The 16,765-nt window shown below is 35.9% G+C and overlaps 2 protein-coding genes across 2 annotated transcripts; one reads left to right on the top strand and one right to left on the bottom strand.

Moving 5' to 3' along the window:
* Positions 1-624: 624 nt before the first annotated feature.
* LOC144427330 (uncharacterized) lies at positions 625-7,717 on the bottom strand. Its single transcript, XM_078116386.1, has 6 exons — positions 7,558-7,717; positions 6,049-6,122; positions 5,946-5,961; positions 5,012-5,356; positions 4,054-4,265; positions 625-3,623 (listed from the first exon to the last, which is right to left on the bottom strand). Exons 1-5 carry the CDS (start codon positions 7,604-7,606, stop codon positions 4,228-4,230), a joined length of 522 nt encoding a protein of 173 aa, XP_077972512.1. The 5' UTR covers positions 7,607-7,717; the 3' UTR covers positions 625-3,623; positions 4,054-4,227.
* Positions 7,718-9,328: 1,611 nt separating this feature from the next.
* LOC120340944 (zinc finger protein 862-like) lies at positions 9,329-11,302 on the top strand. The gene has a single exon (XM_078116098.1). The coding sequence runs from the start codon at positions 9,329-9,331 to the stop codon at positions 11,300-11,302; it is 1,974 nt and encodes a 657-aa protein (XP_077972224.1).
* Positions 11,303-16,765: the final 5,463 nt, after the last annotated feature.

Below are 16,765 nucleotides of genomic sequence, written 5' to 3'. Positions count from 1 at the left end.
TTTGGCTGACAAATGGAGAAAATATTTCACGAAGGTTGGTTGGTCTACTAATGACTTTAAGCAAATGTACAAGGATGCAGATGTTGTTACTTCTGGGAGGGAATTTACAAAGCATTCCCCGATGCAAAGGTAAGAAGTATGGATTCTAATCTTTTGCTTTTTGACCTGCACTTCCAGCTCAAGCATTTGCGAGTCTGATACATGTTAGTGGGAATATATAGTACATTACTCATGAACGACACTCACAGTCAATGGGTAAGACTTGTCTGCGGACATGAATTATAGTCAGAAGACTCAGACTCCGGATTTGTGGTTTATTATGAGGCAACTTCACAGTGAAAACATTTAAAACAGAGAACACGTCCGACCCAGCCGAGCGAAGAAGAGAATGTAGCTCTTTTCTCTCACAACTCGATGGTGGTCGGAATCTCACAGTAACCGGACCCGGATGAAGTATATCCAAATCAATGGTCCTTGCAAAGCACATCGGAAAATATAAAAGACCAACTGAACTAAAATACACGGATAATAAAATCCGTGACAATTGTAGTTTCGCAGCACGTTAATTCTGTGCTATGTAAAAACTTAGAAAAAATAGAAAATATTTTTGTTGGTAGTTTCGATTCTACTGTATAAGAATTGGTAATTTCACAGATAAAAATAAATGCTGTAATGTCTTTTTATCTTATACCTTTTATTTCATCGAATCTTTATGAATACAGAGAGCACCGCCTGATAAACTTCTAGTTTACAAAGTCACGGAAGGTTGGAAACATGAAACAACAATTTTTTTGTCGCACAGCTAGATATATTTTCAAACTTTCCCAAAGTAAAAAAACAACAACGTAAAATCGCATAAACAAACAATTTTTTTATTAGTTTTTATAAAAAGCATAAATTGTATTTTTCAGATTTAGTCAGATATTGTCTTGTTTGTCTTACAGCTTAGCAACGTTAAGATTGATTAGGTACTCTTACTTTTGATCACAGAAATAGGAGTTAGTTTTATGTAAAACTATTAGAAGACTTAAAAGTGTAGTATTTTCGCGAGACACTCTATTTAGAAATTAGCTATTCTAGCAATGTCCGAGAATTCCGGTTGCTAGTCCAGGTAGAACGAAGTGATAGTTGACTATTTAATAAATTTTTGACTCGAGGACTACTTTTAACTTCATTTGGTGATATCTATCTAGAAAAATTATTTCCGGACGCAAATAAAGTTTGAAAATAAAATGAATTCTGAGTAATAATAAAACAAAAAAGGAAAAATAGAAACAGAAACTCATTACGGTCAATAATGTTTCCAAAGTAATTAAATTTATCTAGAATTTTGTTTTATGATAATTTTTATCATAAAAGTTTTCTAGTTGGTTTAAATGAGAAATAACTTTTTAAACTTAAAAATCCCATAATATTTAGAGGTTACTGATAATAAGCCATCATCTATGACAGTATTTCCCTTTTATATCTCTGTGATATTGTAGTGTTATTTTAATTGTCAAATTCCAAACCCGTTATGTTCAAAGAATTCATGCCCAACAAAGTGAAAACACCCATCAAATGGATATTTAAACTAGCCAAATCGCAAACAATTTAATAATAATTCATTCATCATTCACTCAGGAACAAATTAGGTTAAAATAATAAATTTAAACTACATTAATAATGGCATATTGTATAGAAATATACCAAACAAAATTCATGAAATGCATACGCGATAAAGCCCAAATGATAGCTCACCTGTAGGCTTACTTTACGGTCCCGATTCAGCCTTGGCAGTCCCGATTTTAGCAAGTTGTCTCGCCGGTAGACCTAAATGTCCCGGTTATGCAGTATGACAGCCATAAATATGTTTTTTATTTGATATATATTCATAATTTTGTCAACTGATACATCCGATTTCCCACTGATTTGAAAACTCACTTCACTAGTTCAGATATAGAGAGAAATCGACGCAATTGAGAATTATTTGCGACAAAAACCAATGAAGGAGATTTTAACAAAGTTTACAGCTAGTTTTGATGCCCTTAATCTAACCACAATGGTTTGAAAATTGTTAAACTGTTACTAAGTCTCGGTAATCGAATCAAGGTCACAACAAGATGACTAAGCTTAAGAATTGAACCAAGGCTTGCCAAATCTGCGCTGTCCCGGTTTTTCCTACTTTAGATATATGGTAAGCCTACTCATTTGCATAAGTGAACATGATCCCCATCGGATCAGCTTATAGGATGGAATTGAGATGAATAAATTGTGTGGAGCAATTTAATACGGAAACATGGTCACCGATTTATTAGCTTGTCTCTTCTCAGCATAAATTTTGAATCTTATTCCAAATGCCACGCGCACATTTAACTAGGCTTACTATGTATATAAAACTAAAAACCGAGACAGCGCGGATTTGTCAAACCTTGGTTCAATTCCTAAGCTTAGTCATCGAATCATATGAAAACAAACACTTTCTTCTCTACATTTTGAATAGTTTAACGTTGGATGTTGAATTGACGTAATACCATATAGGGTGTCCATTTTTAAAATTGCGAAGGGAGTTTATCGAAACCATATATGGTTTTGGTCCTCACAGATGTATTGAATGAAGTAAAAATATTTAAACAATTACTCATTGAAAACCAACAAAGCTGGTTAGGATATTTTGAGAACTGACTTCATAATAAAATTGAAATTGTAAAGGGACTTTATGGACACCCAGTATAATAATCATCATCAATATAGTAGTTATCTCTTTATCAATGAATTAGTGAAGTGAGTTGGAAATCAATGATAAATGGCCTGCCTACATTAACAATAAAAATAAATTTTGTATTAATATTAAATAGAAAAAATATTTATGACTGCCATATTTAATGATTGGAACATGTAAGTCTGCTGGGCGGAACACCAGGGCAGCTTGGCAAAACCGGAACTGTCCCGGTAAGCCTGCATATAACTTCCAACATGCTTATCGTTATCTATGTATTTCTGAGTTGTCAAGGCGGATGTGTTTTTGGTTTCAAAACTGTTTAACAAGTACGAAAAACAAGAATATCGATGCAATAACTGTCGCATATACTTTATTTGGTACTCCCGAAGTATGTGAACCAAGATGGCGGACTCCCGAATGTAGTTTCAGGTTAGGGTTAGGCCATAACTTCAGGTACAAATACTACGGGAGTCACTTGGCTAGACCCCAAACTCGTAATATAACTAAAATAAGGAAAATTGGAATAAAATCGTGGCCTAACCTTAACCTGGTACACATACTACGTTCCAGTGTCCGCTATTTTGGTTCACATACTACGAAGTACTCATTATGTGTAGTTGTCTAACACGCCATCTGTATCGTATGCCGAGTTAGAGTTTCGATTAGGTTATATATGTGGACAACAGTTATTTGAATTATTTTGAACATTCAATGTCTTACGTTAGAAATCATTTTCACAGATGGCTCCGTGGTGTGGCCAGGAAGGATAGGTATTGCGAATTCCTCCATTGTACGATTGGTTTTGAAAGACACGTACAGCAATAGCTGTTCTCGATGCATGGAGGGATTGCGGAAAGCTAGCTTCCCACGCCTCATGTGACAGAGACATAACTTGACCATTTGCCAAATAAAGTGTGTGGTTCTGTTAAAATAAAATATATATTTTGAGAAATATAACATAAACAAGTTCGCAATTTGTGAATATATTTCAAACATGGTTGATTCGATATTAACTAGTAGGCTATTAAAATTCAAAGCACACAAAAGGGAGTTGTAGTTTGATGTTATTGTTGGAGTCGGAGTCAATATTTTTACATTACCCAGAACATAGTTGAGTAGAGACGGAAGTTTTGTTTTATATTATTGACCCAACTGAGAATCGCTGACACTCACACGCTGACATTCATACAATTTTCGATTCTCTTTTACCTGTAGTTTTCACTTTTAAAATTTATTGGAGAATAAAAGGCGGTTACAATATTTCTCATATTGAATTTGTTGTGAATTCCATATTTTAACGTAAGACCACATTATCAACGCAATTCTTCAGACTTGATAATATACTGATTCACCTTGTAACTCATTCCAGTACGAACTGTGATCGTTGAACGCCCATCAAGAACCTTTGTGCGTAAGTAATCTTTCAGTAGGTTGAGGTGTGTGACGTCATAAATATTAGCCAGATTGTTTTTGCAAAGAGATTTGGCAACGCCCAAAGTGACGTTCCCTTTATCATTAACAATCACTCAAAAACATTTTGACTTGTAAGAAACGTCGCACTTTTCTGAAAACAGAAAATTACAGTTAACAGAGTTTCAAGGCAGATGTTCAGAAGACAATTGCTAAGATGTATCATTTATTTTTGTTTCTTTCCCAAGTAATGTAAAAATCATATTTTTTTTTCTTTTTTTTGTATGATTTTTGTCTTACTAGTTTGGAAAAGTAAACTAACTTGTGTTGACTTGACCACGTTCTAATACGGCCTTCCAAATAAATATCTGCACAAACCGTCGCTGTTAGACAAGGGAATATTATATTTTGTCCAAATAAGTAATATTCTCTGCACAAGGACAGGAATCTTCCGGATTTAGCATTGCCCACCCAATTTATGATAACCAGGATGATGAGGTGATATGAAATCTAGATGTATAAACTCGTTAGTTAAAACATGTTGTCTTATAGCATCCCATGTTCAACATTCACCAGTAACACGTGTCATAATTTGGCCAAACAATCCATTCTAGTAAGTTTTCGTTATTTTTGTTATTGTGTTTTTTACGGCTTTCATTCGAACAAGGCTATTCTAACCAGCCACTGTTAGGTAGGGATATGCTATATGTTGAAAGTACCGAAACCTTGGCATTCCCCCCTCATTTTGTAACCGCCTGAGTGAGGTGGTGTAGACGGGATTTGACTCTTAGACAGGTAAACTGACTTGTAGTACTGATCGTGACAGAATTTATGATGCTAGTTAGACAATCGTCTGAGCTTCTTTTTTTTTTAAATAATTACAAAAAATCTTAGTCTCACCTGTGTTCGCAGTCAAAGTCGACTCCTGAAACGATTGAGTGGAAGCAATAGAAGTGATCGATCGAGTTGTGAACACATTTTCAAGAACAGTTGTTGTTGTGACGTCACGAAATTCCGTATTATTTCTTGACGCAAGGGACGTAACGGCCTTAGTGATGTCATTCTCATTTGTAGTGGAAACAAGAGTCGTGCCATCCAGTCCATTCGGAGTTGTTGCGTCAAACTTGATGACTTGGGTTGAATGAACCTTGTTGCCATGGTAAACTTCGGTTGTTATGGTGACTTCATCTATCTGTTTGTCCAGCAACGCATTTTCCAGCGTTTTAGCCAATTTCTCTCTCAATTCTGCGCAAAACCAAAATTTTTAATTTATACTTTTATATTGCGTATATCGAACTCCAGTTGATAAAATATTGACTCCAACGCCAGTTTTCGAATACAGGCAAAGACAAAATCCTAATCCTAGACTAATGAAATCAGGTTTTCTCAACTATTTATTGTTGGGGTCACTTTCACATGGGGCCGTTTATTGCGGTCATAAAAGTTTTTACCAAGTTTAAATAACCAATCAAGTTCTGATTCAGGTAAACATTTACGTAACACGTAAAAAAGCTTCCTTTTTACCATAAATCAATCAAATGAAAAATTACACTCAATGAGTCGATTCGAATGTCGAACCAAATATTAAATCATTTGAATGACATTTACTATTCAAACAAGAGAATTACGTCACTATACTAGACGTGCCTTGTCGTGTCTTTGGCGCAAAAAAAATGAAGACAAAAGCTTTCGCGTTTACAAGTTGTGTTTTATTTAAAAAATCGGATATCAAAAAAAATTTGAAGCCTAAAACCTAGAAATTTGCCACAAAGTTGCCCTTAACCAAATTCATGTTATTAAATGAAATAGCGTGAAAAATTAACCCAAATCTCACCATGCTCATTCTTTGCCTGAAAAATAAAACAATATAGTTGAGTCAGTTACAAAAGAGTTAATAATCATCAAAAAAAAACATAATATGATCCATAATTACTCACCGTGATCGTTTCTTCATGACGGTATGACGTCATCACAGCACTGCCTCTGAATTCCACTTTCACAGAGATATCGACTGGGAATGGGAGAAAAAACATTCTGAGTTATTTATTTTTTAGGGAAAACAAACAAAATTTTTACATTGCATAAATGGCGCTGTAACAAAGATGGTCTAGTACAGTGGTACTCTAACTATTTAAGTCTTTTTTGAAATTTGTCAGGTCTCGCGCCCTATCTTAAAAATAACTAGCTAACAATAAGCTACAAGTAACAGATAGTAAAGCAAAGGAATGTTTTATTCATAAAACACTTTAAAAATACCTGGATGGAATGTAAATAAGGAAAGAAATGTAAAGATCTGGAAAGATCATATCTAACAAATATTTTATTTTTAATCAGCTTCACGTCCCTTCATGGGGCGAGCCCCACCGTTTAAGATCTGGTCTAGTTGGGTAGACAATGCTGAACCGGGAAGATTCCTAAACAAGCCGGAAGGCGCCCAGTTGGATCTCCATCATTGCTTGAGGCTCGCATCATTTCAGTTTACTAACGGATAACAGGAGACACTACTAAAAACGCCTGTTCATTTATACGCTGCTTGTTCCGCTGAGTTCATTTCAAACGCTGCGCGTTTCGTAGTCTTACTCGCGTGACTGGTATATTGTGTCTGAAGATATCACTCAAATCCGTAAGGCTACTCCAGTTTGTGGAGTATCGAGACCAAAGATAACTTATTGAAAAGAGTATTTTGCTATGCGCAAGGTAGAGTTCTTAGAATTTCAATTTTCGACTTGGATGCCGAGAAAACAGCGATACATTGTGAAAATATTGGAAATTGAATAACAATGGGCGCGTTTTTTCGTTGTTGCCATGGAAACGAAACTTTTATCTGGACTTTCCATAAAACGCACATTACTAGGGTGACAGGATAAGACGCGTGTGAAATTTCAACTAGATCGGCTCAGCCGTTAAGACGCCAGAGCTGTCACACAGGCAGCCAGACAGAGAGAACGATCGATAATAAGGGTCTCCTAGAGCGGAGACCCAATAAAGGAGCTTTGTTACATGTCAGTCGGTTCTTGCATTACCTTGCTCAGTTCGTGAATCATACAAGAAAGAACAAAAAAAATCAGTTTGCGCAATACTGGAAGAATAATTGATACGGAAACTTGGTTTGTATTGACGAATTGACAAAATCCTGAACACCTGTCTCCGAATATAAAATAAAAATAGGACTCCGAATCCGCGAAAATTTAAAACAAGATTCCGAATCCGGAGATTTTTAATATACGACTCTGATTCCGGAAATTTCAAAACTAGGACTTCGACTCCGAAGAATTCGAAAATACGACTCCGGAGATTTTGAAAATACGACTCCGACTCCGGAGATTTTGAAAATACGACTCCGACAATTAAAAATAAAAATTCCAACTCCGGAGATTTTAAGAGACGTCCAGTCATATTTCTTGAGCATTCTGGAGAATAAATTATCAATATTAAAACGAAATCACCTGTTGTGGCGAATCCAATGAACATGAACAACAGCTTCAAAACCTCCATTGCAGATTAATTTTATTCCGAGCACAAAATCCTCCCCAGTGACCGCATGCAATTGTTCTATCAATACTCTTTCTACACTTAGTTGATCATTTTATATGAGCAAACATGTAATATAAAATTTATAATCAGACTAACTCCATAACATTGCGGCCTAAATGAGCAAAAATAACAAAGGAAGTCCTGGTGACGCTTTCTAATTTCACACTGTCAAAAAGTTTGCAATTTTCAATGTAATTTCCGTGTTAGTCTTTGGCGTGGATTGGCTTCATAAAGCTCGGTTTTTGATGAATTATGTATAACCAAGCATAATTCCATCCAAGTTCGCTTAGGTACTTTATTTCGTCATAGACCCTAATTTGTAAAATGGTGTGACATCATAGGTCATTATAAAGCGCTTCCGCGTGTTGATTGCAACTGGTATAAAATTATCATTGTTATGAGAAATACACGATATGATACATACCACATGCAGTGTTCCCTCTAAGGTGTGCGCGTGTGCGCGCGCACACAGCTTTCAGAGGCCGCGCACACGCATAGATTTACTGCGCACAGACGTATTTCGATGTAATCTATCAATGTTCTCGGTTGGCAGGTTGAGAAAGTTTGTTATTGGATTTGCTAAAAGGATGCATTTCTTTGAAAGTTAAGATGGCATCATGTGCGAAGAAGGTACCAGCAGTAACTGTAGCGGCCATCATCATAAGCATTGACCGCTGTTATAGTAACTTAACTGGCAACGATATCATGGGGTCATTGAACCTTGACCATTTTGGCATTGGCGGAATCTCTTTCGGCGTGAGTCGCTTGGAGGTAGGACGTATAAATTTGTATCCTATTCAATCGGAGGGGTTTTAGCATTATTAATTAGGCGTCGTTGAAATTTACATCATATAATTCTGTTTTTCCTATTTTGTATAGTTATTATTGGTCCCTCCTGTGTAATAGCACTGTATTTTACCGGATTTTTGTTTGACAACTATTTCATCATTATTTGACTCATATTTCACCAACTTTTAACTCAGCAATAAACGTATTTGGACAATCATTTCGAGACTTTGAAAGAAACTCAGATAGAACCGCGTCATCAAAAATAAAGTGCCTGTACAACTATTTATTCCAGTCGCCCTAACGAGCACGTCGCCATCGTATGGTTCTGAGCCGTTATAGTAACATAATCAATAGCTGCCATAACCTAGCTGCTGTATCTATTGCATGTTTGTCCACTTATGCTGTAGTTGAAATAAGCTTAAGATAGCCTACTAACAGAACTGTTACTACTAATTGTATTGTTAAGTAGCCTGAGGTTGTAGGCTACATTGTAATCCGTTAATTTGTCCGTTACTCATTGAGCCATTTTTCAACCAGGTTAGTTTTATTAGGCTGTTAGTTACCGTGAACCCTGCAACAGAATAGGCTAGAAAAAACCAGTTTACGTTTAAAAGAGGCTAAGTAAACAGTTCTGAGCCTCGCTTATGCTTTTTGGGAACTGATGCGATTGTGCTGTACTCTACACATTGCATTACTTTAAGCAAAATGTCAACTTTGATTAAAGAAACCTGTGAGATGTTTTTCTATTCATTCAATTGAATACTTAGATCAACGAAGCCAATAAAAAACTGTCATATCTGAATCATTTTCACAGAATATTACTTTTTGTTTCATGGCTCAACATACTGATAAAGTATTATCCTGTAGCTGTAAAGACTAACTTTTCTGCTCTGTATGTCAGCCGAACCAAAACGTAAAAGGACTGCTAACTCGTTCAAAAAAGATTGGTTGGATGAAGCAGTGATAACGGCAACTCCCACGGCTCCTGATGATCAACGTGTATATTTACGTGATGTATTTGTATATGATGAAAATGAAGGCATTATTACATGTCTTTATTGTCAGGATGCCATGGTTTCTGGTGAATTTTCAAATGGCAAAAAGTGGTACAATAATGTATGTAAGCTTGACTTTTTAAAACGGCATTTGAAAAGTAAGACCCACCTATATGGTGTACAAAAGCTCAGAAACAAGAACCCTTTATTACCAGCCCATGGAATATTAAAAATGCTAAGTGAAACCCCAGAGGAACGTAATCGGAAGCGTGCATGTAAGGAAGAGATTGTAATTCTTATTGACAACATTCTATTGGCAGTAAAGATGAACAGTTCGTTACTTTCTGTACAAGATATCAACGACCACATGGCTAAGTATGTTCGAATACCTGAAAGTTGGCGAAGCAAAAATTACGCTTTTGAATTTTTGGAATCTATTGATGTAGTTATTAGCCAGGAAATAATGGAAGAAATAGCTTCTGCCGATTTTCACACTCTAACTGTAGATGGAAGTACAGATATATCCGTAAGCAAATGTCTGATTTTATATTTTAAATACAGAGTCTCTTTTGAATATAAAACTAGATTTGGTGGAATCATACAACTAAAGTCGTGTGATGCTTCATCTATTGTCACTGCAATTGAAGAGTTTTACAAAAAATATAGACTGGAGCTGGATAAAATGGTTATGTTTACATCCGATGGTGCAGCAGTAATGCTAGGTAGAAGAAATAGTGTGGCGGCGAAGCTCAAAGAGCGTATACCACATTTAGTACAACAACACTGCGTTGCACATCGGGAAGATTTGGGCATAGCTGATACATGGAAAGAAGTGAAGCTATTGCAAGATATCGAAACGTTAATGCGAACTATTTATTCCATGTTTTCTCGTTCTACAATCAACCGCTGTAAATTTCAAGATATTGCTGCAGCTTGTGAAAACGAAGCGATTGCTTTTAAACCACTTAATGAAGTTCGATGGTTGTCACGTCACTTTGCTCTGCAGGCCATCATTAGAAACTATGATAGCTTGATTGCATATTTTGAAGAGATGAAATCTAATGACCCAATTTCTAAATATTGTTTTAAAAAATTAAAAAATAATGGAGTTCGTATAGCTTTGGAAGTTTTAAATGCGGTTTTTGAGCAACTAGCTGCTTTGTGTAAAATTTTCCAAAGACAAGGATTGACACCGATTGATGCACAGAATTTTGCACATGCAAAAATAAATAAACTACGGCAGAAGTATCTTGGTGACACAACATTTTGGGGTGAAAGAGTGGATAATTTGTTAGCTAGAATATCGGAAGAAGAAATTGCCACTTTTGACTCTGAAGGACTGCTGGATTTTATAAGGCTTTTATGTGATCATCTGATAGAAAGATTCCCAGAAGGAGAGGTACAAGACTGGGTAGCTTTTGATTGTGCTGCATTGAAATCCCCTTGCTATACTTTTGGTATCACCGAAATTAAAGCTCTGTGTTCTAAATATGAGTTTGTTTTGCCAGAACGAAGTATAATTATTGATCAATACACAGATTTTAAATACGCAATAGCTGAAAAAATTAAGGCTGGAGTTGTTAGCACTTTTGCTGATTTGATAAACTTTATGTTTCAGCATGAACAGTTTAGAGAATTGGCAAAGCTTGTAGATATCGGTGGGACTTTTCTTGCATCCAGCGTTGAATGTGAGCGCGGGTTTAGTTTGATGAATTCCATCAAAACCAAGCTAAGGAACAGACTGGGAGAAAGGCATTTGGACATGATAATGAGGATCAAGTCTTATCAGCGAGATGGATGTGTTATAGACAAGGTGAAGGTTTATGAAGAATGGGTCAGCAATAAGGATAGACGTGAGAAAGTTGGTCAATGAAAGTAAAGAAATACTGTAAAACATAGGTCCTCGACTCTTTATAGCATATTGTCCCCTGACACGAGATAGAGCTAACGTTTCTTTTTGAAAAACATTTCTCCAATTGTTTCGTTTTCTTTTGTTCTTTTTTCACTCTTTATTTGAATTCAAATAAAACCATCTTTTACAATCAATTTCATTTGTTATTTTCCATGTATGATAACATATAGCCTTCACTAAAGCATTTACAGTCTATAAAAAAACTTATTAAGCTTAATAAGCCCACTTATTACCCGGTTAAAGCGCCAAAATTTCTTCATTGTTTTTTTTGCACAAATATTAGTCATTTCCAAAAAAGTGCGCACACACCAAAATTTCTGCGCACACATACTACAAAAAATTAGAGGGAACATTGACCACATGTAATATAACAATATAGATACAACAAGCCGGTAGCCGCCCAGGATCTCCGTTGATTGTTCAGGCTCAAACTTTCGAGATTTTCTATTCACCAATTAGAAAACCGATTGCAATTCTGAGCTCTCAGAGATTAGCAAATGGATGGATTCCAACTAGCTAACTGTGAATCCCCAGAAGACTAAATACATTGTAATTGGACACGTAGTGGACATAACGATCGTTTCAATATTATGTTGTTGTTGTTCTTGTTCTTGTTGTTCTTTGACACGTTTTTAAAAAGTCGCTTTTCTCTTCGAATACTGGACCAATTGCTTTGAAATTTTCAGTGGTTAAAGATTAATTTTTTCGCTAGAAGGCTATTACTTTTGTTTATTCTTAAATTTTATATGAATCCTATGAGATATGATATTTCATACAAAATTTCGCGGTATTTATTTTTACTCATGGGAACACTGTTTTACACTTATTTCAAGCGGTTTCGCGATCGATTGTCTTGCTCAGTACTACAGCTACTGTAGGTCGGTACTGGTAAGTTGCCATACAGGTACCGTAACGCAGTGAAATTGACTTATTCCTTCCGCGGTATTACTAATGCTGCAATGCAAGTTTTATAGCCTATCGTATGCGGAACGGAATATCAGACCTACAGGTTCGGTACCGGTACTGGTAGCTCAGTACGTAAGTACGATACTGGTACTGGTGTCTTACCACAATGAAATTACCGTAACTTATTCTTTCACGGTCCTACCAGTGCAGTAATGCAAGCGTTGTAGCACTTGTAGCCTACTATATTTGTTTATTTTGACGAGAGTCTACTGGAAACAACATAAAATTTGAAAGGGAAGAATTGTTCTGTGATCAATTATCTGTCCTAAAGTGTAAACAACATAAAATTTGCAAGGGAACAACTGTTCTGTGATCAATTACGGTACCGTATATGGCCTACAATGTACAGGTAAGATGCTGGCTGACTGCTAACCGGTACTGGTAGCTCAGTACGTAAGTACGATACTGGTGCCGGTACCGGTGTCTTACCACAATGAAATTACCGTAACTTATTCTTTCACGGTCCTACCAGTGCAGTAATGCAAGCGTTGTAGCACTTGTAGCCTACTATATTTGTTTATTTTGATGAGAGTCTACTGGAAACAACATAAAATTTGAAAGGGAAGAATTGTTCTGTGATCAATTATCTGTCCTAAAGTGTAAACAACATAAAATTTGCAAGGGAACAACTGTTCTGTGATCAATTACCGTATATGGCCTACAGTGTACAGGTAAGATGCTGCCTGACTGCTAACTCAGTACCGCTTGACACGTTTTTAAAAGTCGCTTTTCTCTTCGAATACTGGACCAATTGCTTTGAAATTTTTAGTGGTTAAAGATAAAAATTTTCTCCAGAAGGCTATTACTTTTTTTTCGCTATGACGTCATCAAAATTATGTGACTCTACGTGTCCATATATTTGAGCATAGCTCTCTTGTTTCTAAGAATAATCATGCAAGCGTTAATCTATATCTTGATGGTTTTAAGCTGGAAAGAGTAAAAACAGCTTCTTACTTGGGACTTAAAATTGATTGTTGCTTGAACTGAAGAAGTCACATTGAACTACTATCAAAAAAGCTAGTACTAGCCGTTGGAACTCTAAGCTACACGGATTGGTCTCACAAAAAACTCTTTTACACATTTACTAGTCTCTTTTATTCACATATGTTTTATGAAATAATAATATGGGGTTGTTCGGCAAAACAGCATCTAAAAAAGCTCAGTGTATTGCAAAACAGAGCAATTCGCATAATTTCCAATAGCAATTACAACGAACATACAACACAGTACTAATGTAAACTTAAACTTGTCAATTTAAATGACTTGTATCGTTATGAAGTTGCAAAATTGATGTACCATACGAAACAAAACTGTTCTCCAAATGCTTTTATGAATTATTTCCAAAACATAAGTTTCATCCACGATCATGGCAAAATATATTCACAGCACAACTTATTTGTTCCAAGGTCAGACTCTTCGATTTTACAAAAATCCATATTGTTCCAATGTCCGGGTATTTGGAATGAAATTAGTCAGGAAATAAAAGACTACAGTTATGCATGCTTCGCCGCAAACTTTTTAAAAAATATATTGATAGCTACAAGTGACACACACCATCTGGCAAAGCCTAAAATAGTTCAATCGCAAATTGAAACAACATTTATTAGCAGAATATGTGGAACAATGATGAGCAAATGTCAGTGTATGCTATCAAATCCTTACAATTGATTTGAATTCATCATTTCATAGCTAGAAAATTATTGAAGATGATATTAGATTTTCCTGTATACTTTTTGACGTGTGATATGTAGCTTTTTTCACCTATTCATATAAATTGCCTTCTTCTGATGATTGATCGACTATTTGTCTAACATGATGTAAGCATATATTGGGAATTTTATAATTATTTTTAAGCCCATCTTATTATTTTTCTCATGCATAACTGTTTCTTGTAAATTTTCATGTGATATTCTTTTTCCTTGCCAATAATATTTTTTTGAGCAAGTGATTTAATAAAGCCTTTTAACCAGGCTTAAAATACAATTTTTTTTCACTATAATACCCATGACATAAAATTTACCATATTCTCCGTACATGAGACTTAGCAGTAGATAAAGCGCATGTGTTCTTATATCAATAAACTTCAATTAAAAACTTTCTTGAGTAATATATGTGATATTATTAGACCGTTTAGCGTAAAATATTGATAGTTTTCCTTAGTATTTTTTAAACCAATGTACAAAACGCACCCCTTATTCTGGTGGCAATAATATGCCTCAGAAGTGCGTGCTATAGGCAATAATATGCCTCAGAAGTGCGTGCTATACACATAGAAATGTGGTAACTGTGCTTTTGATGGAATCACCTAACTGCATACCTAACGAGCCATGTAATAACTTGTAACTGAGAATTTTAAACATATTTTTAGTCGACTGAATATTAAAACTATGTTATTGCTTGTTAATGTTCAATATCTGATAATGAAAAACACTAATCTCAGTTTTACTTATGTATATCCATCAACTACATTTGCTTATGAAACTTGCTGTTTTCATCGAGTTCCCAACTATCAGGAAATATTTTAAATGACTAAAGAATGTTTTTGTTTTTCCAAATTGAATAAAATTAGATTTCTGATCTGAGATTTACTTAAAGTTGACTGTACTATAATTTTGAAATATGTATCTATCTTTGTCATTCCTTTTAATTCAAATAGGCCCTATTTCAACGATTGTGAGATAATAGCTAACTTGTTAAATAATCCCTCGCCTTATATTACAATATCTTTGGAACTGTTATATGTAATTCATCAAATAAAAGTTGTAATTAATTAGGGTAAGAATCTATACGCAGCCTTTTTTTTCTCATGACTCCTTTCTCATGTCTTGCCCCAATAGGAATTTTTCTATTTTAGGGGTCGGTCGACATAATTGACCTTGTAGTCTTGCCTGCCCTCTCCCGATTATATTCTATAATTGTTTTTTCCCTTTATTGTCGTTTTACATTTGATATATTTGGAAAATAAATCACTATCTCTCTCGCTGTTAACAGGAGGGAAAGAAACTACTGGGTTTTAACATATTCGATTTTTTTTCCTTCTGTGTTAATTTATGTTCAGTGTGTGTTACTTTAGCTCAATTTCGTTGACAAAATGGTAATTTTATATTTCTTAAATGCTGGGACTGACCCGATGATCTAACGGTCGCTTCGTTACAGCCTCGTCACAATGCCTTGAAATTAATTTTGAAATGTTGCAGGTAAACTATTTGACATGGTTGACGAAATAAAATACTTCTCAAACCACTGGTTACCATCCATAGAAAATTGCGAATCTATAACGGCAGCGTGATCAAGTGAGCGGGTTACCGAAACTGGAAACTGCCAGTTCATTCAAGCGCTGCACGTTTCGTAGACATTCTTGCGTGAGTGATATACTGAAGCTAATAAATAAAATGATGTTCACTAAAATCCCTAAGACTTCCCCAGTTTACGGAGTATCGAGCCGGAAGACGACTTGTCCGTAAGGGTATTTATTCTTCTGTGGAAGGTATCGTTCTTGGAATTCCAATATTCGTCTTGGTTGACGAGAAAACGGCCATAAATTGTACAAAAATTGGCAATTACAGATCTATCGGCGGTTTTTTCGTTGTTGCCATGGAAACGAAATTTTAATCCGGACTTCCTATGAAACGCACAACACTAAGACAGCATAACCTACATGGAGAATTTCCTACAGATCATTCCAGCCGTTAAAACGCTACAGCTTCGACACACAGACAGAACGACTGAGAATAAGGGTCTCCTAGAGCGAATATCCAACAAGAGAAGGAAGGTCTCCAAAAGCCGATATCCAATATAAATCGTAGGATACTCCAATAGTATGTGAACCAAGAGGGCGGACACCGGAACGTTGTATGTGTACCAGGTTAGGATTAGGCTATAATTTCAGGTACAAATACTACGGGAGTCACTTGCCTAGTCTCCGAACTCGTAATAGAGCTAAAAATAGGGAAATTGGAATCAAACCCTAACTAACCTGGTACGCATACTCAAAGAAATTGATAACGGCACATTATCACTCACCATCAACGAAGTGCTGTCCGAAAACAGTGAAACACAAGCGAGATGACTTCTGGACTTGGACACTAAGCAGTCCTAGATGATATCCACATTGCGCGACGTTCCGGATCTTTTGAAAACAATGGAATATAACTGAAAATATACTTCGTTTTCTATAGTATACGTCAGTGGCGGCGCGTCAATAGGGCCAACCGGGGCAATGCCCCGGTTGTTTTTTCGGTATAATAAAAAATATTCGAAAAATACCTCAATATCGGTTGCACAGACTGTCTACACTAGCCATATTCTCCCGACATGGTTCATTTTTCGCCCGCAAAGCCTTCGCCGAACGTCGACGAGGCGACGCCGATTTTGCCTCGGTTGCTCATTGTATATCGTATTCTCTCTTTTATCTTCCACTCGCCGCGTTTGTTTCGTTTGTTTTCTGTTTCTTCTTCT

The sequence above is a fragment of the Styela clava genome, chromosome 9 (genome assembly GCF_964204865.1).
Source record: "Styela clava chromosome 9, kaStyClav1.hap1.2, whole genome shotgun sequence".
NCBI classification, from domain to species: Eukaryota; Metazoa; Chordata; class Ascidiacea; order Stolidobranchia; family Styelidae; genus Styela; species Styela clava.
This window is presented reverse-complemented; position numbering and strand designations above follow the sequence as displayed.